Source organism: Echiichthys vipera, assembly GCF_963691815.1.
Source record: "Echiichthys vipera genome assembly, chromosome: 11".
NCBI classification, from domain to species: Eukaryota; Metazoa; Chordata; class Actinopteri; order Perciformes; family Trachinidae; genus Echiichthys; species Echiichthys vipera.
In genome coordinates, this window is record NC_139836.1 from 10,469,349 (window position 1) to 10,493,920 (window position 24,572).

Below are 24,572 nucleotides of genomic sequence, written 5' to 3' on the forward strand. Positions count from 1 at the left end.
AGAGGTATAAATAATATGTTGTCTGTTTTGGATGAACATGGTCTTGTCCTCTTTCTTATTTCCCTGTACCTTTCAAAGAATATGTGATAAAAGCAACTTCCTCTGGCTTACTGAGTTTAATGAAATATCTCTAATCTTTTTGTGAAGAAATTAGACCAGAGGGCAAATCTGTTTTGCTTTTGAATAGTATCAACATACAAGACAAGAAATGTAACAATAAAAACATATAAGAACAATTGTTACAGTATAAAAAGAGCTTTTCTCCATGAGGAAAGTTTTATTGGTACTCTCATTTAGAAAACATAGAGTGGGAAAAAAAGCATGTCTTTCACCTCACAAATACTGTATTCATAACAACGTAAAAGAAACTCATTTCAAAAGTATTCATAAGATATATCTGGTTAACTCCCTCATTTCAAACATATGGATGTGGAGAGCTCTTGTGCTTTTTGTGGGCATGCTGATGAAACTTGAAACCATCTGTTTTTTGAATGTCACAATGCAATTTTGGTCGGACTTGTGTTCTTATATCTTCCCCCATGTCAACATATCAGACTGCTTTTCTCTTAAAGATGTTATTATGAAAGTAAGAACAAGTGTCTTCGGTATTTAGTTATGTTTTTCATTTTATTTGGTAAATATTTTATTCACAAGCAAAACTTTTTAGCCTCCAAACAAAGCTTTTCTCATTTTTTAATTGAAAAGAGAACTTTTTAACACTCAGTAATATTTTATTTCATTAAATTGGAAGCAAGATACGTCATAACCTGCAATGAAAACAAAGACAAAACCATACAATGGATTGTCAACTTACTAATTCTACGAGGAAAATTTCATATACATAAAACTAAATTCTCCAAATCTCGGCCAAACTCTAATCCCTTCAAAATTGTATTTCAAAACTATTTTGAGTCTATTCAAATTAACAATAACAAATGTATTTATACTGCTGTTATATTACAAGATTTCTTTAAGGAAATGTAATAATATAGCCCACCTTTTAATTTAATTTATTCTGTTTTGAAATTGTATTGTGTATTTGTATGTCTATGATGTCATTTTTGATTAATTAAAAAAGTTACAGAAAAGCTATTTACTAAATGATTAGAGTAATTATTAACTATATGGATATATGATGTTAGTTTATTTTTAAGACACCATACCTTGATAAACCCCATTCTAATGAAAAATTAAGCATGTGGGTTTACTTTACTGGCTTATAACATCCATTATATTGCCTTAATTTGTCTTTTTTTCTTTTAAATGAATAATGTTATAATTAAAGCAACACATCCCAGCTTTAGTGGCAATAAGGCTAATGTCAGTTGATTCTATAGAAAATGATGGGATTATGAATAAAACCATCAAACTAAACTAATTAGGTTCTGATGTTACAGTTTTGGTTCTTTTGTATATTAAAATAAAAGCACAAAACAACACTACTCACACACATTTATGCGTCCCCGCCCAGCTTGGAATAAGGAGGCAAGAATGTTCTCAGTTGTGACTCAGTGGGGCTCTGAGGGGAAAGGCAGGGAGAGGCTGACCTCAGATGGAGACAGGACTGTTAACCTTACCGACAAAAACTCTCTCTTGGAAAACAAAGCCAGACTTAAGAAAGCTGAATCTTTAAATCCTCAGGTCAAGTCTCAGACTAACTGAGTTTGTGGGAACCCAAATATTAGTCGAAATCCATGTCAAATACATTTTATTTTCAAACATACCAACGTGACTTGTTTTCTACAATGCATCAGGCTGCTACTCATAAACAGTGATCAACACTACACCACAATCCGTAATTTGTAACGGTGAGTTAGGCAGTGACCCTACCTTACATATTATATAGTGACAAATTACTACACAGACAATTAGTGTTATCCTTAAAATAACTTTTAACATTGACAGATTTAAGTTTTCTTGCACTTCATCCCTTTAAGAATTGAGCACTTTCTCACAGTTGGCCTTTTTAAGGCTTTTAGGCCGTTTTTGTGTTTGTGTTATTACAGATTGTGGCTTTGGTAGTTATACATTCTGCCTATTAAACTGATTCCTCGTTAGCACCAAGTGCTGATTGTCTGACATCTCAAGTAAGATACACATCTCACCTCCGGTTCTCATTACACATTCATATATGTACCAAAATACTATATAATGATATAAATACTGATATAATGTTTTGAAATAACGAGTAAACCAATGCACATACAAACACTCAAACACATCAATCAAAACTTGTGTAACTTATATATTTCAAATGAAGTGCTGCTGACATTTCAGCAGGACATATTTCAGTGATGGCAAAGTGCAAAGACGGCAAAATCAGTAATGCACGAAAAAGCAGCATCTATTAAACATATTCACTGTGTTCTGTGACAAAGCAGCTCCAACATGGCCATGTGGCTGTAACGGGAAAAAATGCTTTCTGCTGACTGAGTTTTGCAGTGAGTTCTGCTTTAAAGCCCCAAATGTCTGCACTTGTGTACTAACTGATGTGCTGACTGGATTAAGAAAAGCTTCATACAATATTTGATCAAGACAAAAGGCAACCACACATAACATTTCTTATGAAAATACTTGTACTTTTCTTCCATTTATTGATAAAGGCCTCTTATTCAAACTTTCATTTGACTAGAAATTGTTGTCCACACCTTGATCATGACAGCTGTCTTATTATGAAGATATTGGCACAACATAGAAGGCAACAACATTGGCTTGAAAAACAAGATTGCACTGAGCTACCATCAATTATGTGCTGAATGGCAGGAAATACCAACACTGTTAATCAATGCATGCAACTTCCACAAATGCTGTAGGTAGAGGAGGAAGAGTTAGCTGGAGCAAAGTATCATCCTGCTCCCCTCTTGATTATGAAGTGTGAAGTCATTATGATATCTCCTTTGCCAGCTCAACATTCTCCTTGTTAATCATTCTGGGCTCTCCTTTCTGTGACAGGTTGTCTCCCTCCATCGAGGTCTCGCTGGCAGGCCTGGATGGCTGCTCCTGCATTTGCTCCAGTTCTTCCAGTATGGTCTGAACACGGCGGACTCCATCCCGTCTCGCCTGCCGTACATCTACACGACCCTCTGGGTCAACTGAGTCCAGTGCTAAGAGCTCTTTGGTCAGCATCTCCTCCAGTAACAAGTACTTCTTATCATTCTTCTTTCCGTCAAAAAATTTCACCTCCTGCTCCAGTTTAGCAACCCGTCCGACTATCTGCTGTACCTTAGCCAAGCCTGGGTGGACTGGGCACTGAGCAGCCTGTTCAGCCTCAACCTTTACAGGTGGGATCTCTGGGGGAACATCTGTCATGTCCTGGGCCTCAGGCTTTGGAGGTATTTCAACTGTGATATCTGCAGTATGTTGTTGTGGTTGCTCTGGTTTCTGGGGCTGATGGAACTGTTGCTGCGACTGCATTAACTGTTCGGGCTGGGGAGATGTCTGAGGTGGTGCCTGCTGAAACTGTGGAGGCTGCTGATGCTGTTGAGGCTGCTGAAACTGTTGAGGCTGCTGAAACTGTGGAGGATGCTGAAAGTGTGGAGGCTGCTGATACTGTTGAGGCTGCTGAAACAGTTGAGGCTGCTGATACTGTTGAGGTTGCTGAAACTGTGGAGGTTGCTGAAACTGTTGAGGCTGCTGAAACTGTGGAGGTTGCTGATACTGTTGAGGCTGCTGAAACTGTTGAGGCTGCTGATACTGTTGAGGTTGCTGAGGCGGAGGCTGCTGAAACTGTTGAGGTTGCTGAGGCGGAGGCTGTTGGAAGGGTTGAGGTTGTTGAGGCTTTTGGACGTCAGCTTCAGTGTGCAGCGGCTGGGTTAGCTGCGTGTTCTCCGGTTTCTGCTGAGCGCTTTGTTGTTCCTGCTCCAATTTCTGGGGCGGGTCTCTTGTGAGGACATGCTGCTGAGCCTTAGAAGTCAATAAAAATCTGTCACAATCTAGGTCAACACATACTGACAGGAAAATTCAGTGAAAGTGAAAACACACAAAAAATTACCTGTGGTCTTTCTCCCAGCACATGCGTTACAATAGGTGACTGGCTTCTAATGTGAGGTTGGAGGTGAATAGAAGCAGCATCGCGGTGCTGGGGAATCAGGATGGGAGAAGCTCTTTCCCGGGGAGACTGCATTGCTGCAGAGTAGCCAGGCCATTCGTCGCTCTGATGGCGATGGAAGGGCTGCTGGGGCTCTGAGTAGGGGATGCGCTGAGAGTAGACAGAGGGATTTAACTGAGCCTGTGTTTGTGTCTGGCCTCCTCCGCTCTCATGGATCACCGGGATGGAGATGTAACCTGCCTGAAGACCAGTGCTGCTGGGCCGTGGGGGTTGGTGATGCGGGGTAGTGTAAACCTTAAAAATATATCAGAATGAAACAGTTAAAAATTCTGTATTTGGTCATTTCATACACAGTGCAAAGTTGCTGCATTGATGCTCAAATCTAACCTCCGCTGTTGGTGAAACAGGCGAGCTGGCCAATCCAGGCTCAGTGGAGCAGCTATCTGAAGGTCCATGTAGAGGTGATCTGGGCCTGCAGTGGAGCCCTGGCGTTGGGGAAGGTGTGCGCCCGTCTGACCGGATATTCTGTGCAGTGGTTGGCTGGATGTAAGAATAACACGGATGCTGCTGCTGCTGCCTCAGCTCTGCGCCGTCATGAAAAACTGGGATAGGAACATAACCTGGGCGCAGGATGGGGTGCTTCATCTCCCTCACAAAGGTTTTCTGTATCTCCTGAGGGCTCGGTTCTGGTGGTATGTTGGGTCCATTTGCTGACACTTCTCTGACCTGAAACAATAGCCAATATTATGTAGATATAATGCTAAATGTTAATCTGATACATCTGAACAACAATGAATATCAATAATCTTGTCATTTATTTCTATTACAAGATCCAGCACAGGAAAGCAATTAAATAAAACTACGGTACTCCAAACACTTGAAAATTACAATGTCTTTAAAATAATAACAGGCAACAATGAGGTTGGTTTCTTTAACTATATTAAAGTTATTAAACAATTTAACCACAAATATGTTTAGGCATTATCAGTGAGTAAAGCCTTTACAGTAAACTCATCAAACTCGGTTCACATTATGATCCCTAAACCTAAGGCAACTATTAATTATCAACAAATATTTTGTGATTTGCTTATTTTTGAGCGCTTAGAAGTTACAAACATGCAAGAGTATTTTGATTATATTTGAGTAAAAGAAGTAACATTATGTTCATCTAGGGGATTTTATAGGCACATGCTCTTCTGCTAAGACAATTACATTTGAATTAATGTAAGGTGCCGCAGCTACATAACTCTACAAGTGAACCATCATAATTCAAAATTCTTAGACATATTACCACGTACAACCAACTGTTTTTCAAAACCTGGAGGTATTTTTAATAGGAAAGTTCTCCCAGTCCTGAGATAACTGCAAAGGTTATAGGTCAAAATGTGACATTTCCACAGGGGGATGCCAAATGTATCACCTCTCTGAGTATTTGATAAATGAAATGAACTTCAGATCAACATGGACATTTCCAGTCAGACAAATGCTGTGTTTGTGTGTGATATTTTATTTCACCTGACTGAATCGTCCTGCTCACAATCATTTACCGCACCCTTTGAACCAACTAATGTTATTTGCTAACCATCATTACGTCATACACAGAGTGAACTACTTTAGCTCCGCTGTTTAAAAAACTTCCTTGAGAAGAATGGGTCAGTGTTTGCATTATTTTTGCATACACGTGAATTACTGTGAACAACTGAATTTCTTCCTTATGTCAGTCTTCTGATCACCCCTGCTCTAGTCGTATGAACACAAAAATAATCCCAAATGCGTACAAAACTAATAATCACTGAAAGTAAGTCTTTACTGGGGACTTACTACTGCAGGAAAACAATCACAGGGAATAAAAATAGCCTCATGTCTCACTAAGTGCACTGCTACTATGGACACACTGCTGGACAATGAAATCATCAAGAATAATGTAAATTTCCATTAGCAAGGGTAGAAACACTAATATTTTTTAATGATGTACCAATTCCAAGACTAGACAAATACCAAAGACAACTATGGAGCAACAGGTCTACTGGTACAAAAGTGATCACAACCAAACAACGACAAGACCTACAGGGCAAAAACTGCATTTATATGTAACCAGTGGCATTTTCACTGTAGGACAATAAGTTATGAAGTAGCTGTGAACGACCCTTTGCCCTCTGCCATTTCAGTATGGGACACTGCACACTGCCACTCACCATTGCACCAATTTTATCCCCTGACAGCTGTTTCTTTCTAGCAGATTCTTCTGGGACACTAACTTTGGACAACAGTGTCTATCTCTGAGACGAAAGATTACCAACTGGCAGCCTGTGTGGGGTTGACTTCAGCCCACGGCTTTTCCTCTGCAGACCTGTGTGTTATCACAACATGTAATAAATACAGCTGAACATGATAGGCAGCGGCAGCCAGCGCCTCGATCTTACACTGCACAGACCATGAACTGGACCTGCCCCAATCCATGTAAGGCAAAAAGTTTAACAAGAGCTGGACGTCGCAGTGTTTCCCAGCACGAAAGAAGCGTTATTACAACAGTGGGAGCTCATCATAGGTAGCCTTTTCCACGCTGCACGGTGAGTCACGGAGTAATAATAGTGTTAGATCATGACACGGGAATATAACGGGGTTGCTCACCCGTTATAATAGGCTGATGAGCTGCCTGTGAGGGGGAGGCGGCGGTGCCAAACACGGCCTACGGTCAACGAGATTAATATAACTGATGTAGCGCCTCAATACACAGCGAACGGAAACACGCACTATAGCAGACAGTGACACGCTGACGGTGACAAACCAACTTTATCCCCCCGCGCGTTTTTACCTTTTTCGTGTCGTGTCGCGGGTCATTCCAGGTTGTCGTGCGGTTGTTGTGATCCACGAAGAAGGGCCATCCAGTCTGAGGGTCGATTTTGACCTCCCAGCCGAGGGGGAGAGGGTCGTTGTCGTTGTTGGTCATCGTGAGCGTCGGTGACTGCGTCTTCATGCCGTTCATGTTGCGGGCTGTCGAGTACTGAAACATTTTATTCGGACGACGCACGCTTTAAAGATTCATTCAAGTGACGTGGAAAAGTGGGCTGGAAGTTTCTCGAAATAGCCGGGTTAATGTTGGAGGCGGACAGAGCCGGAGACCGTGTGGCATGGGTTCCCAAACCTGTTATGTCGCAGACAGACCCCCCCACAGCAGACACGGAGTAAACCCTGATCGGATTTTGTTTTTCGTTTTTACTAATATCCTCAGGGACGATGCACATACATCCACATACAGATATACAACTATACACCTGCCTTTCAGGCAACAAAATCATTTATGAACTGTTTACACTGCACTTTAACTAAGATTCCTTTGGTATTCTTTATTTATTTAAAATGATTTTATTTGCTTTTTTTCTTTTTTTTAATTATTTGATCTGAATGTGATTTTATATCTAAATGTCATTTGATGTGCTTCTTTCCAATACTTTCAAAGGTTTATGTAGATCACTTTGAATTGCCTTGCTGTTGAAACGTGCTATACAAATAAACTTGCCTTGCCTTACATATTTACAATATACATATATATATATATATATATATATATACATATATATATACATATATATATGTATATATATATGTATATATACATATATATATGTATATATATACATATATGTATATATATACATATATATATATATACATATATATGTATATATGTACACACATGGGGGAAAGGCTAATATAAGATCATCCTTTGCACTTCACTGCACTACCTCACTTTAATGAACAATACCGCTCTACCTCAATTCAACAAATGTCATTGCACTGTTACTGTCTATTTATTATTATTATTATCTATTCACTTTACAATCCACTGCCACTTTACATTTTTTACTCTTTGTATATTTTTACTCTTTGTATATTTTTATTATTTTTATTATGTTGTATGTATATTCCGATTGCACTGGGTCTGAGAGGACTGTAATTTCATTTTTTGCATTTTGTATGTCATGCATATTGCAATTTTTGACAATAAAACTGACTTGACTTGACTTTATTAGTCCCACAATGGGGAAACAGTGTTAGAGCAGCAAAAGAGGATAGTGCAAATAACAAAAGGATCAATAACAGATGCAAAATACAAAATATAATAACATTAGTCTATGTACAGAGTATAAAAAACAAATTAACAGTTAAAATAAGCTAAAAACATTCAACTGATATTCAACAGATATAATCCAACTGTTGTCCCTTGTCCATTGGCCATTAACAACACATATAACACACACATACGATTAGAACCACAGAAGAGGCAGCATCATGCAAAGTAGGACATGTTCATTTTAACATTAATATAAGACTGCAGACAATCAGCACAAACAGTTTACAACAACATACAGAATAGATCAAATCCCATTACAGAAGACAGCACAAGCAGACAGTCAGCACAGACAGTTAAAACATGACAACACAAAACCACATTATATTACAGAAGACAGGTAAAACCAGAGGGGACGCAATCTGACAAATAGACAAAAAGCCAATTTAACAAGAGCAGACAGGGCAAACATGCAGTAACTACGTGTGATGGCAGGTCTGGTTGTTTCCGCTGCAGCTGTGGAGAAAGTGACGACTCCAATCATATTCTCTCCTGCTCATCAAGAAATCTTAATACTAATATTCCTGGGATTTGCGGGAGCCCCCTCAGTGACCCTAGTCCTCTGCCCTATCATTGATTGACAACAACTCTCCATGTATTGGGTAAGGGAATCCCAAGCCTTTTCATAACAAAATGTTCTCCTAATAGATGTACTCAGACTCCCACATTATAAATCTTGTCCAAGGGAACTCAGTCTGCGTATGCTAGAATTTGGTACACGATTACCAAACTGTGGTGGTGTGATACAGTGACACCTCTAATAACAGGACTTCCTTGATCACAGGATTACTCCAACTCAGCTTCATACTACAAAGAAAACTAGTAGATGTCATCAAAAAGTCATCTTGACTGTCTGAAATCACTTCATGGATTTTTAAGAGATGCAGAGATTGCAGTAAGAGGATTTATTTTCTGTGTAGGGCTCTTTTTGGACACCTGAAATTAGTGAGCAGATTGACAATAACAAAAGGATGTGTGTATTTGTTAACAGCACATTATGTTATACAGGAGTTTGTTGATTAGTCAGTAAACACTTTTCAATAGTAATATTATAGGGATTTTTATAGGCTATTATACTGTAGCGACACGATATTTAGATTGAAATGAATCATGAAGTAGCTGGATTAAATCTGTATACTGCAGTCCCTCTCTTGGAGTGTATGTGTGACACAAACATTTCTTATTGTCATTTGTTTTTGGATAGGGGAAAAGGTTCCTGTCATCTCTACATTGTTTATCTGTACGTGCCACAATATTTTATGCCTTAAATCCCATTGAGAAACTATTATCAGATTCTTCATTCAATCATGATGCTGATGTTTCCAGAATATTTGCACGCTCGGTCAAAGGGCATCTCTGAATTATTCAAAGCCTATGAACCATCACTGAAAGGATATGTATCTGAAAACCACCCCTTCCTGCCTTCAGACTGAGGGTTAGGCGGTGGCAGTGGTGTAGTGTGCAATGAGTGTACTACTAGGTAGATGGGTAGGTTACCAAGGAGGATGTGGATATACACTCCTTAATATATCAGTGGCTTTTTCGGCTGACTGAACTGTCAGAAAAAGAGGTGGGTGTACCTGCATTTCTCCTCTATCACACCACTGGATGGTGTTTAAGGGTCTGCTCACACTGTCCTCCCGGACCACGACCCGGACTTTAGGGTACTTGTCCCCCCTCCCTCTCCCCCCCGCGCCCCAGCCCCGTTTGTACTCACACTGCCGGGGCCTCGGCCAATGCTTCTTGCTGTCCATACGCCATCACGCCGTAACACGTCACACACATTGATCGAGTGTGTGGCTTTGTTTACAAATCTTTCCATAGACCTTGGAGTTTTTGTGCGTCTTGTCGACTGTTTTTGAATATTTGCATCCGACCAAATCTGCAGTAAACACTCCACCTCCGCACCACACCAACGTGAACCTTTCACCGCCATTGTTGTTGTTGTTAAATGTCCACGCATGGTCCGTCCTTCTATTTACATGTCCGAACAGGCGGACATAACGCTACTGCCGTAGGGCTCGTGCTCGTGCTCGTACACGTGCGCACGCTCGTGCTCGTACATGTGCAAACGGCTCCGCTAAAGCCCACCTCTTTCAAGCGGGCCGTGGACGGTCTGCTGGCCGCAGTTGAGCGCGGAGCGGGTGCACTCACATGGCTTAAAGGTACTAGGCTTTAGCTGAAAAACCGGTTTTGGCCGCGGCCAAAAGGACAGTGTGATCACGCCCTTAAGAAGTGGCTTCTAATGACGAGTAATGACCTCAGTGTTGTTTCTCAACAAAGAGTGGAACCACTAAACACTACGATAGGAAGAGTGAATGAAGAGACTCTCTCAAAATTTGATAACTTAATGGCACAGAAGATTTCTTACTTTAAAATCGAAGCACCTAAAGCGTGTGAAAGCTCCTGTTTTTGGTGTCCTCAGTGTGCTAATTTAAAAAATGACACAGTGGCATATAGTAATGCATGTTTCCATACATACTCCCAGAAGTATCACAGCAATTTATTTAGCATAAATTCAGCGGTCTTGTGATTCAGTGTAATTTTTTTCCACATACATTCATATATACAATGTGTATTGAATCTCGCTATATCCATCTTTCCCCTGATAGTTTAGTTGAACTATCAACTAAAGGTAAAACAAGGCAACTATGAAAGTGGAAAGCCACATCCTGAAGGTTCTTGTTCCTTCTAAGCAGTTTATCAGCCATGTCTGATCTCAGATCAGTTCTGTGTTTTGGGATTAAAACATTGGTTTGGATATCATATGAACCACTTTGACACCTAGACTGAAAACTTTTATGTTCACCTTAGCTTTCTGCTAAGTCTTTGCACTTTTAACGTCCGCACTGTTTTTATTATTGTCTATGTTTTTATTCTCTTTGTCTTTCTGTAATGCATTTTAATTCATGATATGTTGTGCTGTGAAGCACTTTGAGTCTGCCTTGTGTATGAAAAGTGCTATACAAATAAAGCTGCCTTGCCTTGCCTAGGTGTCCTGAGGGGCAGACTGTGCAACATCCCTCCTTGCATGTCAGCCCTCTCTCTCCTCTCGTTTCCTGTTATTTCTCCACTGATGATGGCTATCCAATAAAGGCATACAATGTCCCTTACACAAGAATGAAAAAAACTTTAATTACACAATTAAGGTCTAGGCTACTGATGACCCCCCCCCCCCCCCCCCCTCATGCTTTTGAATTCAATGATTATCATTTTTGATACACTTGTCAGTACTCTGTGCACTAATACACCTTCTGCAAAATAACAGCTGAAAGACAAAATGTGTTAAAAACAAAAACACGAATGTGTTGTTCTAAAAGTGCTCACGCTGGAGCCTTCGCGCTGACTCCTGAGCTAAAACAGATGCAGACAGATCTCCGTGGTACGAGACACTGCCGCGTACCGTGGAACACCGGTGATCAACACGAGCGCACCCTTGTATTACATTTCAAAATAAAAGTATGTTACGCAAATTACTTCCAGAGTTGAATAATGATCAATTAAGTACTGAATGGGTTTGCTGTTTGGACTTTTGTAGTCATTCATTTACTTAGCACCGTACAGAAACATCAGATATGTTTAAGAAATAATTTTCACTGTCGAAACTATAAAAATGGTGCCATTTCTTTACCTCAACCTATTTTGAAAAGGGCAGTATTTCCTGTTATAAAATGGCTTTGATTTATTGATAGGCTCTGAAATACAAATAATATGTGATACATTGATTTATTTGTGTATAGAAACCTATTTGAGTGACTTTTAAAAAAAAAATATGTATGTATGTACCTTATTGTATTGTCAATAGAGCTTATATAAATAGATATGTTTATAATGTTCTTGAGAAATGCAAATGCAATATTCCTACGAGAAGTTGGAATGTACTGTATTGTTCTAAATACGTTTTGGACATAGTAACAATTTTTAAAACATAAAAAAATACATGCGTTCCAGCCATGGTCCCATCCACCCACGGTCCCTCCCTCCTACGCACGCACGCACGCACGCACGCACGCACGCACGCACGCACGATCTCTGTACTTCCAGTGTGACGTATACCCTGGCGCCCGGTTAGCTAGCTTCTACGCTAGTTAACGTGAGCTAGTTGTTGTAACCAGTAAGTTAGCAGCATACACCGTAACTGGTCAACGTTAACTGTCGGCTTCGGTCATGGACGACGAAAGCTACCCCAAAACCCTGTAAGTAATGTTAGTTGTCTCACTGTAGTGTTAGGTTACATTATTGTTGGCTTCACTAACGTCGGGCTCCGGTGGCTAAGATAGCTAACGTTACCCGCAGGTGAATGCCATTACTTCAACGGTACCAGTAGCATAACGTACATCAGGTTAATTAACATAATGTTAAATTATAAAAGAATAGTAAGTTCCTAACTTAACCTTACTTGTGTCTGTAGCGGTTAGCTCAGCGTTAACGGCGGTAACTGTCGCCTTCGTTAGCCGCTACTCTCTTTGGAACGATAGCCGTTGCTGTGTCTTTTAAACGTTAGCCGTTACTCTCTTTTTTGAACGTTAGCCGTTACTCTCTCTTTGGAACGTTAGCCGTTACCCTCTCTTTGGAACGTTAGCCGTTACTCTCTCTTTGGAACGTTAGCCGTTACTCTCTCTTTGGAACGTTAGCCGTGACTCTCTTTGGAACGTTAGCCACTATTCTCTCTTTGGAACGTTAGCCATTACGCTCTCTTTGGAACGTTAGCTATTACTCTCTCTTTGGAACGTTAGCCACTACTCTCTCTTTGGAACGTTAGCCACTACTCTCTCTTTGGAACGTTAGCCATTACTCCCTCATTGGAACGTTAGCCGTGACTCTCTTTGGAACGTTAGCCGTGACTCTCTTTGGAACGTTAGCCGTGACTCTCTTTGGAACGTTAGCCGTGACTCTCTTTGGAACGTTAGCCGTGACTCACTTTGGAACGTTAGCCGCGTTACTCCTTTAAGAACGTTATCTTTTACTCTCTTTGGAACGTTAGCCGTGACTCTCTTTGGAACGTTAGCCGTGACTCTCTTTGGAACGTTAGCCGCGTTACCCCCTTTAGAACGTTATCTTTTACTCTCTTTGGAACGTTAGCCGTGACTCTCTTTGGAACGTTAGCTGCGTTACTCACTTTAGAACGTGATCTTTCACTGTCTTTGGAACGTTAGCCGTGACTCTCTTTGGAACGTTAGCCGTGACTCTCTTTGGAACGTTAGCTGCGTTACTCACTTTAGAACGTTATCTTTCACTGTCTTTGGAACGTTAGCCGTGACTCTCTTTGGAACGTTAGCCGTGACTCTCTTTGGAACGTTAGCTGCGTTACTCACTTTAGAACGTTATCTTTCACTGTCTTTGGAACGTTAGCCGTGACTCTCTTTGGAACGTTAGCCGTGACTCTCTTTGGAACGTTAGCCGTGACTCTCTTTGGAACGTTAGCCGTGACTCTCTTTGGAACGTTAGCTGCGTTACTCACTTTAGAACGTTATCTTTCACTGTCTTTGGAACGTTAGCCGTGACTCTCTTTGGAACGTTAGCCGTGACTCTCTTTGGAACGTTAGCCGTGACTCTCTTTGGAACGTTAGCCGTGACTCTCTTTGGAACGTTAGCCGTGACTCTATTTGGAACGTTAGCCGTGACTGTATTTGGAACGTTAGCCGTGACTCTATTTGGAACGTTAGCCGTTACTCTATGTGGGCCAGTGTGAAATAAAAGATAACGTCACATTAGTAACTGACCAACTAATCTAATACCCAAAATAACGTTCTTTTTCATAATAATAAGTATCACAATCTGTACATCCTCTTCGTTATCTTGAGTAAACTGCAACTGTAAAACAACACCTCTGTCCCCTGCAGGTATGTGGGAAACCTCTCCAGGGATGTGACAGAAATCTTGATTCTGCAACTCTTCACCCAAATTGGGCCTTGCAAAAGTTGTAAAATGATCACAGAGGTAAGAAGCCCTGATTGTTTGGTTCTATCTTTCTGTAGGTCTTTTCTTTTTTAATTTCTCCTACCCTGTTATTCACATCTGGAGGTTAACCATGTCCAACTTTTCACCTAACGTCTCCATTGCGTGAATTGAAAATAGGCAATTGTTTTGAGCTGAATTACTTAAGTACTTTTGTGTTTGACCTTGTCCCTTGCAGCATACAAGCAATGACCCATATTGCTTTGTGGAGTTCTTTGAACACAGAGATGCTGCTGCTGCCCTCGCAGCCATGAACGGGAGGAAGATATTAGGAAAGGTAAGGCAATTTATCAAGACCTGAATTCCCATGTGCTCGTTCTTCCTTGTGTCTGTTCAACAGGTTCTCTGTCGTAATTTTGAATACTGTCTGTGAATGCTCTTTCAGGAGGTCAAAGTAAACTGGGCCACCACTCCAAGTAGCCAGAAGAAAGACACATCCAGTAAGCATTCACCTATTGATTTTCTATTCTGCTGAACTCATAGTCTACCAGAGCATGGTAAATGATTTATTTTCTTTGCGTGTTTCTCTTCTTTTTTTTTTTGTAGATCACTTTCATGTTTTTGTCGGAGATTTGAGCCCTGAGATCACCACTGATGATGTCAAGGCTGCATTTGCACCTTTTGGGAAAATCTCGTAAGTTTTCACTTTATAGCATATCTCTTTTCATTCTTACGTACTGTGCAATAATTTGAATGCTACAATGTAAGCATATTGATTTCTCTACAGTTGAGCAACTTTAAGTTACTTCATAATAACCTTCTATAAACGTATGCCCTGAAACAACTAGTCTATGACAATATCTACTGACTGGTATTATGTTCATTGATATTGATATTGATTGATATTGTAACTTTTAAACACTGGGCAACAGGGGCCGACTTCCTGAAGGTTCTTGTTCCTTCTAAACCGTTTATCAGCCATGTCTGATCTCAGATCAATTCTGTGTTTTGGGATTAAAACATTGGTTTGATATCATATGGAACACTTGGAAACCTAGGTGTCCTGAGGGGCGGACTGTGCAGCATCCCTCCTTGCATGTCATCCCTCTCTCTCCTCTTGTTTCCTGTTATTTCTCCACTGATGGCTATCCAATAAAGGCATACAATGCCCCTTACACAAGAATGAAAAAAACTTTAATTACACAATTAAGGTCTACGCTACTGATAAAGCATCTGTATAGATGTACGCCGCTTACATTTTGAAAGTCTAAAACTGCAAATTAGTTCTACTATATGATGATATATATCTTGTCGAAACGATTAAAAATGTCTAGAGTATATATATTTTTCTATATATAGTTTGAATCTCCATGTTAAAAAATCAGCAGCAGAACTGTTACACCATGTGGTTATTTCATATAGCATATACTACATTTATTAAATAACAGAAAACTTTCAAGATATGGCATATCGCACAGCCTTAGTATATGCACACGCTTTCTTTGAGAGAATTATCAGGAACACAGACCGATAGATCAGCAGATTTTGGGAACTTTATGCTTTTACTGTGAATGTATATACGGAGAAAAAAATGAACACAAAGAGTGAAAACCTAGGCTATCTCTTGTGAAACAGTGTTCAGCAGTCAACAGAGATGGTTAGTATTCAGGAGAACCAATTGATTTTTGCTTTATCTTGATATATTTTTTGTCACGCTTATATACTACATCCATGCATGTCAACATAGCTGATGATGGCCCAACATAATTTTACGTATCGCATGATCAGAATGGACTGAGCCTCTTACCATCATATTTATTGCTTTGTTTTTAAAAACACTGTTACCAGATTGGAAAAACCTCATTTAAGTAATGAATTACCAACACAATTTCCTGTAAGTTGTTGAGAGCTTAATTGCAGTTAGTCACTTGTAGTCTGTATTGTGTCTATTTTTATGACTCAAGTGTCAGCTTTTAGCCTACTCTTGCTTTTCTTTGCAAATATAGGGTGTGGTAAGTAAAATGTATGTCAGCAACATGTAAGCTGTGTGTATGAACCTGAACAGCTTTTAGTTGTGGGTCTCAGTGAAGTAATAGCACTTTGGTTATTTTACAGAAATGCTCATAGGATTGGACAGGAGCTTGAAGGCTAACAGCAAGGAACTGTGCACTCTGGAGACTCAGATGTAGTTTTTTTTCTCTATTTATTCCATTCTTTCCATATGTCTTTATTTGTAGATGCTATGTGTTAACATGATCTAGCTTAGATTAACAAATTCCCATACTCAATGTCTTCCTCTAAATCTATGTTTAAATTGTCTCATTTTGATTTGCATAGTGTTGTTTGTAGTGCAATGATCCTCTTCCAAAATTTCTGAAATGTCAATTTCTCAAAATTTGCAGCTCCCCAAACTCCATACTCCATATTGGTGGTAAAGAATTGACCAGGAAAAATAGAGAAATCTATTAACAGGCCATGTATGCCTTTTAATTCCTCTTTTCTCTTTTGATATTTTCTATATATTTTTTTATTTGTAGGAAGAGCACCGACAGCAGATTTTAAAATGCATGGTAATCCATATAATCTGTTCCTTTTTATGAATTTATATCAGTAGCCTACTGTTGAGAAAATTGAAACAAGAAGTGGTGCTCTAGTGGCAACGATCCATAATTACACCTGAAATTATTTAAAGCCAATACTGTAGGCTGCATGTGTTTGTACTTGTTTTTTTTATTTGTCTCAAATGTTGCTTTGAAGTTATATTACGAGTCAGTGCTCAGCACAAGGTCATGATAGCTAATGTACATTATTGTAGGACAGAGTAGAGGATTCACAGTTCAGTGTGTTTTGCGTGGTTCCTTTTTAGTTGGACACATTTAAGCTGGAAAGTGCGCTGAAGTTGTTTTCACGTTTCCCTCCAGGGATGCCCGGGTTGTGAAGGACATGACGACAGGCAAATCAAAGGGGTATGGATTTGTGTCCTTCTACAACAAACTGGTAAGGCTCCAGTGCAAGAACACAGACTGAAGGTTATTTCTATTTTCTGTTTATTATCCTACTTTTATGCATTTGCAGTAATTAAAAATATATTTAATCATAATAGAAACTACAACAACTTGAATCATCTAACATTACATAGTTTATAGTTTACCATCACCGTCAGTTTCAATATTACTTAGGTTAAAAACTGTAATGTATATTTTGAGAACTGATTATAGTCACCAGTAAACTTTACAGATTCCTCAAATCCAGAGGGGGTAACTGTCTTTGATTTTGATTCATAGGATGCAGAGAATGCCATCATTAACATGGGGGGACAGTGGCTTGGAGGACGCCAAATCAGGACCAACTGGGCAACACGTAAACCACCAGCTCCAAAGAGTGCCCAGGACAGTAAGTTTTAAAGTCCCTGCTCACCCATACAAGGGATTTCATTTTCCAGTCGAGTACATGTGGCTAGACAGATTTTGGTCAGACTTCACCAAAGTGAAGTAAAAAAGAGGTTTTCTTTCCACCAGTCTGAGAGAAGGCATGTCAAGGAAGAAAAATAGACAAATCTCTAAATTGACTTGGGGTGTTTCCCTTTGACAATTGAAAATGAATCAATTCAAATCAAAGATGTTAGAATTTACATTAATGAATGTTAATATTTCCTTATAACTGGATTTTTTAAAAACTATATACGATTTTTACCCTTCTGTGCTTTGAGTAAAATGTCAGAAATTAGCTGGAGTTGGTTGTATAGAAAAGGACATTTACCAACACTATCCTTTTTCCCTATAATTAGTAGCAGAATTAATATTCCTTACAAAGGAACTAAGAAATTACGTCTTCCAGTTATCAGTTCTTTCTAGGGTATTATAAATAAATGTATAAATGTTACCAGTAGTACATGGTGAAAGTAATGCACTGCATTAAAAAAAAACATCACTCAGAACAATTCTGCCCAGCTATACAGGGGATTTATTTCCAAGGCAAGTATATGTTGCTAGAAAGATTTTGGTCATACTTCACCATCTGGATTGTGTGGGAGTGTGCAAATCACCTTCATCATTCGTATTGGTGCATCAGAGACTCGCATAATGCCCAGCATAGTTCTGCTGAGAGCAGAGGTCTAATCAGCTATGATAAGTGAAAACTTGTGTGGGTGCACAGCACCTTACAGGACCATACCAGACTTTAATTTTAGCTTTAATATACCTCATTTGATTATAGACAACAAATATTGGAGTGAAGGTAATTTAATCATCTATCTATCATAGAATGTTTTGATTTCTGAGCATACATTTTGTGTATAAAGGAACATCCCTTCACAAAGGGGTTGTTTTTATTTCAGATGGCTCCAAGCAGCTGAGGTTCGATGATGTCGTGACTCAGTCCAGTCCACAGAACTCTACCGTGTACTGTGGAGGCATCCAGTCCGGACTGTCAGGCAAGTGTCGTCATCTCTAACCCTTCGTCACACATCAGCAGTAGTCTCATTACTTATACACTTTCCTCAAATAGTCCATGAACTAACCACATGCTTGATTATTTCAGAACACCTAATGCGACAGACCTTCTCACCATTTGGTCAAATAATGGAAGTCAGAGTTTTCCCAGAGAAAGGATACTCTTTCATCAGGTAGTGTTTCATTCCATTGCAGCATTTGGCCTCTAGATGTCAACAGAAGCACACTACATGACTCAACGACAGACCAGACCTGACTCGGTGCCCTTTGCTGTTATGTTCGTCTTCACCTAAAAACTGTTAGCTCTAAGTTTTAATACTGTGTATTTTCTGATAGAGATATGTTTGATACATTTGAATGCTAAGCTGTTGTTTTCTTTTGAAGGTTTTCCTCCCATGACAGTGCGGCCCATGCCATTGTTTCAGTGAATGGCACAGCCATTGAAGGACACATGGTTAAGTGCTTCTGGGGCAAAGAATCTCCTGACATGGCAAAAAATCCACAGCAGGTAGGAAAAGTGTCACTGATAATAAAAATGATATACATATATATGAGGAGCTCTTTTCCAAAATGCTATAAATCCATTTGAATAGTTTTCAGGAAATTTACATTTTTTACCCAGACCCACACATTTGGTTAATATTCAATGTATCTTGTCAAAATGGTTTATGGCTCAGTCTGAACATGTTGAACGGACGGACGAAACAAAAAACTCTCCCGCTTCAGAGCGCCGCCATGTTGGATCGCATAGAACGCTCACTGAATCCTGATTGGTCGAGAGGACGTATCGCATTCAGGCTAAAAATAGGTTTGGTGCTGGTCGCGGTTTGGAAAGGAACTGCATATTGAGACCATTTTAAACAAGGAAATATAGCGATTTGGCAGAAACACTGATGAAGCAGTGAAAAGGTTCTGTTTACAGCAAAGTGGCTCAAACTCATTTTTTTAAAATTTGGCTTTTATCTCGTTTTGGAAAACAGCTCTTCATATGTATATTAAAGATGACAGTAGAAAGAAATCTGGAGTGAAAAAAAGAACTGACAAATCATGTCTTTTTTTGCTTCTGTTTGAGCTTAAATGTTATATCGACAGTTAAGATGTGTTCACTTTTTTCGTCTGTTGACATCTCAGGTTGAGTACAGTCAGTGGGGGCAGTGGAACCAAGTCTATGGGAATCAGCAGCCGCAGCAGCCACAGCAGCAGCAGCAGCAGCCGCAACAGCAGCAACAGCAGTATGGGCAATACGTGACCAATGGGTGGCAGGTTCCCTCCTTCAGCATGTATGGCCAGACATGGAACCAGCAAGGATTTGGAGTAGAGTGAGTTTTACTCAGTAGTATGTATTCCATTCATGTATAAACCTTTTGTACGACTTTGTCACAGGCCAGAAGACTAACCTTTGTCATTAAATGCCTCTAAATTGGGATTTGACCACACTCTACTTTATCAAACATTTCCTCTAAAATAAAAAAAAGCAGATCTGTTCCTCAATGCTGGGGAGCTGTTATTTCTTCATAATGTATTTTACATGTCTTTTTATGCAGTCACCACAGTCATACTAACTGGGTATTTGTGGCATCTTTGCAGGCAGTCCCAGTCACCAGCCTGGGTGGAGGGATTTGGATCTCAGTCAGCCCAGGCTGCAGCCCCACCTGGTCCAGTCATGTCCAACCTGGCCAACTTCAACATGGCTGGTTACCAAACGCAGTGAGCTGGCCCTAACCTAAGTGTAGTATCAAGAGGATTTTCTCAACCCTTTTAGACCAAACAGCATTCTTCTATCTGGACAGCTGCTGTGGTAGAAGAAGGGCAGGGTCCATATTCACAAAGCCTTTGTAGCTTATAGTTGCTCCTAAACAACAAATTTAACAATTATGTTTTAAATGACAATGTCCATTTTACTCAGAACTTTACATTTTTTATTTGATAATAATTCATAGTTCTGTTGTGGAAAATTGTGCCTGGGCTTCTGAAGTAAAGCCAAACCAACTGTCTTTGTTTTAAGTAGATGTTCAAAGACGCACCTAACTTTTTGAATGTTTGGCCCGATGAAAGTCTTACCCAGAATGCGGCAAAGAGGGCATTTGATGTACACACTGAATAAGTTGACCAATGGGCCAAACCATCAAAAAGTCAGTGTAGTCCTTCAAAACTAATTGTTATTCGCCGATATTCAAAATCTGAGCAAAGATGCATCTTATATCATATGTACACACAGAAACATAACAGGCACATTATTGTAGTGAAGTTAAAGCACGCTTACATTACTCCAGCAGCTCACTGGAACATGACAAGTTTTAAACTAATTGGAAACTTCAAACTTTATAACATTAATATTGAATTATCAAACTTTAGCAATATCCACTCTGTTTGCCAATATTTTTCAGTGTTTGTTACAGTCAAAATGTTTATTTACTTGTCATACTTGGCATTTTCTGTAATTTTATAAAACAGCATACACAACTCCACTTGAGTCTTCATGCATTGATTAAACCTGCAGTGCGGAAAATAAACATCTGTTACATTCAAGCCCAAACAAGCTCTGCTGATTTAGCCTGTTGCCGCCAGAGAAAGCTCTTTGTATTTTGGCGTTGTGGTTTCTGGTGTCTGTGGTGACTTTCCTGTGCGCCAAAGCACACAACCCGCCAGAGCTAAAGGGGGCAGAAATTGGGCACAGTGATGGAGTAGCAGCTAGGAGAATGGCAAAAGCTATGGTGAAAGTACTAAGAAACATCCCAAGAAGTTTTTGGCTGGATCCTCCAGATCCAAAAGAAACTCGGCATTCAAAGGATGGATTCAATTAAAAAAAAAAGCTATGGGCAAAGAGGACAAACGCGGATCACCATTAGTGTAGCTTTTTCTCATTGGAGAACGCTGACCGAAGAAAATGGACTACAGATAGATATAAATCCTGACGCCATCACATGGCCCTTTTCTTGACATGAATAGAGCGCTCCTGGGGGGCGGGTGACTTGCGGCAAGCTCACCTGCAGACATACGTCATAAGCAAGCGTCAACGGTGTTTGTGTATTTACTCTCATTGCCAGAGGGGGGAGATAGAGTTCCGCACAGCAGGTTTATGTTTATTTTTGTGATATAGAAGGTCAGTTTATAAAATGGTATTCATTGATGACATTGTGGTACAGATCGAGTAGGTATGATTGGTCACCATGAACAACCAGTCTGCTAAAAGTTGGTGTTGGCTTAGCTTCAGCTCATAGCTAGAAATTCAGTTCTGTTTTGATAAAGTAATGAAAAATGCTTTGTGAATAGAGGCCCTGGAACGGTAGTTTACCTTTCCACTATATGTGAAGAAACTATTTGTATGTACTGTGGCTTTAAAGGTTGAAGCAGGTCATGGTATCTCTTGCATACAATTTGTGTACAAAGAAAAATGTCACCTACACAACTCTTGAGCAAAAAAAAAAAAAAAAAAAATGTTTTTCATGTTTTGTATCAGAGTGATCAGCATGTTCTTTGCAGACTTTTGATGGATTTTAGTTTACACTGTGATGTAGCCTAGATTTGACTAATTTATAATCCTGTGTCTCGTAAAGGCTATAGCACATGCTCACTATATAAAGAAAATATTGTAAAAACGGCTCAACCCCCAATCTTTGTAAAGGTAAGACTGTGTGCTGATTCTGGGGGCTGGTTTCCTGGAAAGATTTTGAATCTTAAATATTTGCTTACTTCCTCTTGATGACCTAAGTTAATTTGTAGTCATTACTTTCTAATCGCTATGAGAGTTTTTGCGAAGAACCATAATTTAGCACCAAAACCAGCCCCCTTATGATATTGCATCATGTTGTACTTTATTTAAAATGCTGTGCTTTAGTCACTTACTAGTGTAAAGACAAATTTTCAAATGTTTTAGGATTACTATACATTGAGATGGTTTTATTTAATGAAACTGGAAGGTTTCCGAAATATCAACATAAACATTGATTTGGCAGGGCAGCAGACCCCTTTCTGCCTCTTAGTACATTATGAATTCTCTCAGTTTTTGCTGAATATTTGCATATATTCCTGGAAAAGTATTTTAAGAAATCACTGGCAAATTGTGACAACAGCATTTCTCAAAGATGTCCTGCTGTTTGGATTTTATTTGCGTATGTGCCATTCTGTACAGTATATTACACTCCTTGTAAGCTCACTCTCCTTTTCCTGTTGTAGCTACTAGCCAACAAACCTGATAATGTTTAAGTTTGTTTATTAGACCTGCAAGATGTTTGTGTAACAAAACATGGTCATATTGGCTGAGAATGTAAATATAAACCTCGATCACGAACATTCATGAAACTTAGAAGATAATGTACATACTGTAGGTAGACATTGCCATCATTAAATTTCAGCAATACGATTGATGAATCAATGCCTTAATTGATGTGTCGGTAAAGTCAATCTTTGTGTTTCTTAGGCTCCATCACAAATCTAAATTCTTTTCCATTGTGCAATTTCCCATTTTTAAGTTTGTGCCATTTTGAGAAGGTAGCAGGAAGCAGGTGATGTTTCAGCTTGAACTGCACGCTTATGTCATGGCCTTCCTTAAAGTATTGAATGTAATGGCAATTTGCTTTTATGACAATACATTTAAGTTGAATAATAGAATTGATATTTAATCATAAAGGGTGAAATCAGTTTTCCATTTAAATGTGAAAACTTAAGAAGTGACTTGAAATAAAGAAACATTTGGACCTGTTTAGTAGCCTATATTTATTAGACACTAATAAATTGTGCTTTACACAGAAATTATGACATCACAGCATTTACTCACTGTAAAATGTTCAGTAATTCTACGTGACAGCAAACGTAACACAATTATTAAAGTCAAGTTTGTACTGTCACACCATACAAACGCCATACACTAGACAGTGTGCATTTTTTATCCATTTGCTCAAAACCCTTTTTATCTGCTGTAGTTTGCAGTAATGTAGGGAGGTATGAAACCTGAATTATGAAGACTAAACACCCTCCCCACTGAGATAATGCTTCCTAGATCCAATTATTTTGTAGTTAATGAAAAAAAAAAATGTTAATTAGCGACATTCATCGTATTTGCTTTGTTACAACATGAGGTTTTGGCAGCTCAGGAGTTGGACAAATGTGACAAATTATTATTGAACCGTCTATTCCATATAAACATGATTACATAATTATTTTGTAGATGTCAAACTGCAAACAAATCAAGGGGTCAGTTTCAGCAACTGTCATAGAACTTGAACATTGATTAAGATTAAATGACTAAAGCAAAGCAAGCATCACTTCGTCAGCTGATAGATGGCGTATGCACTGCATAATATTGGATTATATTGCATAACTTTATTTTTCTGACCTACTGTTGAAATAACTGTATAATGCACAACACTAATATGTAGATTTACATTCAGGTCTCATCTATAACACATTGTAGTTGTCTACATATTTGAGTTTAAACATGAACCAGTTTATTATAATCGCTCTAGTGCTTTTACCTTGTAAGCGAGGAATTTTGAAAACATTTATACAGTATTTACATAGTTCCATGAAATGGGTAGATGTAACTTAAGAACAGCTAAAGTGTTAAATATTGCCATGCCAGTAGTTATTTGTTGATCTTACATCCAATAATGGTTTTCAACCTTGAAGAATCCTTTCATTGAACAGACTTCAAACCAGGGCTGGGCGGTAATCTCCTGTCCCAATATACTGTAGATCATTTCATATCTCAATCACTATACAGCAACTATACATTCTATTAATTACATTAATAAATAGTATATATGAAATAACCACATGGTAAAGCCTTTTTGTATACGCCTGTGTCAATTAAACAATTGACAAAGGAAAAGGACCGAGTATTTTCTCAATTTATTAAGAAATTTAGTGCAAAACAGGTTCAAGTGAAATTATAATCTAAATAGATTTTCAGCTTTATGCTAGGTTGCACACGCATACACACAAATAGTGTGACGTAAAAACAAATCCGCTATCATCAAATTATATTCCCTCAAAATATTTCAGATCCGATATTCTGAGAAATGTACGTTAGTATGCGCTTGCT

The 24,572-nt window shown here is 39.1% G+C and overlaps 2 protein-coding genes across 4 annotated transcripts; one reads left to right on the top strand and one right to left on the bottom strand.

Annotated features, from left to right (window-relative positions):
- Positions 1 to 1,732: 1,732 nt before the first annotated feature.
- On the bottom strand, positions 1,733 to 7,073 carry bag3 (BCL2 associated athanogene 3). Its single transcript, XM_083923375.1, has 4 exons — positions 6,864 to 7,073; positions 4,436 to 4,774; positions 3,992 to 4,342; positions 1,733 to 3,903 (listed from the first exon to the last, which is right to left on the bottom strand). The coding sequence occupies exons 1-4, from the start codon at positions 7,059 to 7,061 to the stop codon at positions 2,884 to 2,886; spliced, it is 1,908 nt and encodes a 635-aa protein (XP_083779501.1). The 5' UTR covers positions 7,062 to 7,073; the 3' UTR covers positions 1,733 to 2,883.
- A 5,165-nt stretch (positions 7,074 to 12,238) lies between these two features.
- tial1 (TIA1 cytotoxic granule-associated RNA binding protein-like 1) lies at positions 12,239 to 23,191 on the top strand. Of its 3 annotated transcripts, none has more exons than XM_083923100.1 (12): positions 12,239 to 12,376; positions 14,024 to 14,120; positions 14,317 to 14,415; positions 14,524 to 14,578; positions 14,685 to 14,772; positions 17,000 to 17,075; positions 17,363 to 17,471; positions 18,397 to 18,510; positions 18,618 to 18,702; positions 18,914 to 19,037; positions 19,661 to 19,848; positions 20,117 to 23,191. In XM_083923100.1, the coding sequence occupies exons 1-12, from the start codon at positions 12,348 to 12,350 to the stop codon at positions 20,238 to 20,240; spliced, it is 1,188 nt and encodes a 395-aa protein (XP_083779226.1). In that variant the 5' UTR covers positions 12,239 to 12,347; the 3' UTR covers positions 20,241 to 23,191. The 3 variants fall into 3 exon arrangements, with proteins under 3 accessions (XP_083779226.1, XP_083779227.1, XP_083779228.1); XM_083923101.1 differs by having other exon boundaries at positions 18,415 to 18,510; XM_083923102.1 differs by lacking the exons at positions 18,397 to 18,510; positions 18,618 to 18,702; positions 18,914 to 19,037; positions 19,661 to 19,848; positions 20,117 to 23,191 and having other exon boundaries at positions 17,000 to 17,107.
- Positions 23,192 to 24,572: the final 1,381 nt, after the last annotated feature.

What these genes read in the sequence shown, in the direction of transcription:
- bag3 (XM_083923375.1), bottom strand. Translation starts at nt 7,061, where the DNA reads ATGTTTCAGTACTCGACAGCCCGCAACATGAACGGCATGAAGACGCAG. An exon ending in CTGTTTCACCAACAGCGGAG is followed by an intron (nt 4,343 to 4,435) that starts GTTAGATTTGAG and finishes TATATTTTTAAG; the next exon opens with GTTTACACTACCCCGCATCA. An exon ending in TGCTGGGAGAAAGACCACAG is followed by an intron (nt 3,904 to 3,991) that starts GTAATTTTTTGT and finishes TTGACTTCTAAG; the next exon opens with GCTCAGCAGCATGTCCTCAC.
- tial1 (XM_083923100.1), top strand. Translation starts at nt 12,348, where the DNA reads ATGGACGACGAAAGCTACCCCAAAACCCT. An exon ending in GGAGGAAGATATTAGGAAAG is followed by an intron (nt 14,416 to 14,523) that starts GTAAGGCAATTT and finishes ATGCTCTTTCAG; the next exon opens with GAGGTCAAAGTAAACTGGGC. An exon ending in AAAGGATACTCTTTCATCAG is followed by an intron (nt 18,703 to 18,913) that starts GTAGTGTTTCAT and finishes TTTCTTTTGAAG; the next exon opens with GTTTTCCTCCCATGACAGTG.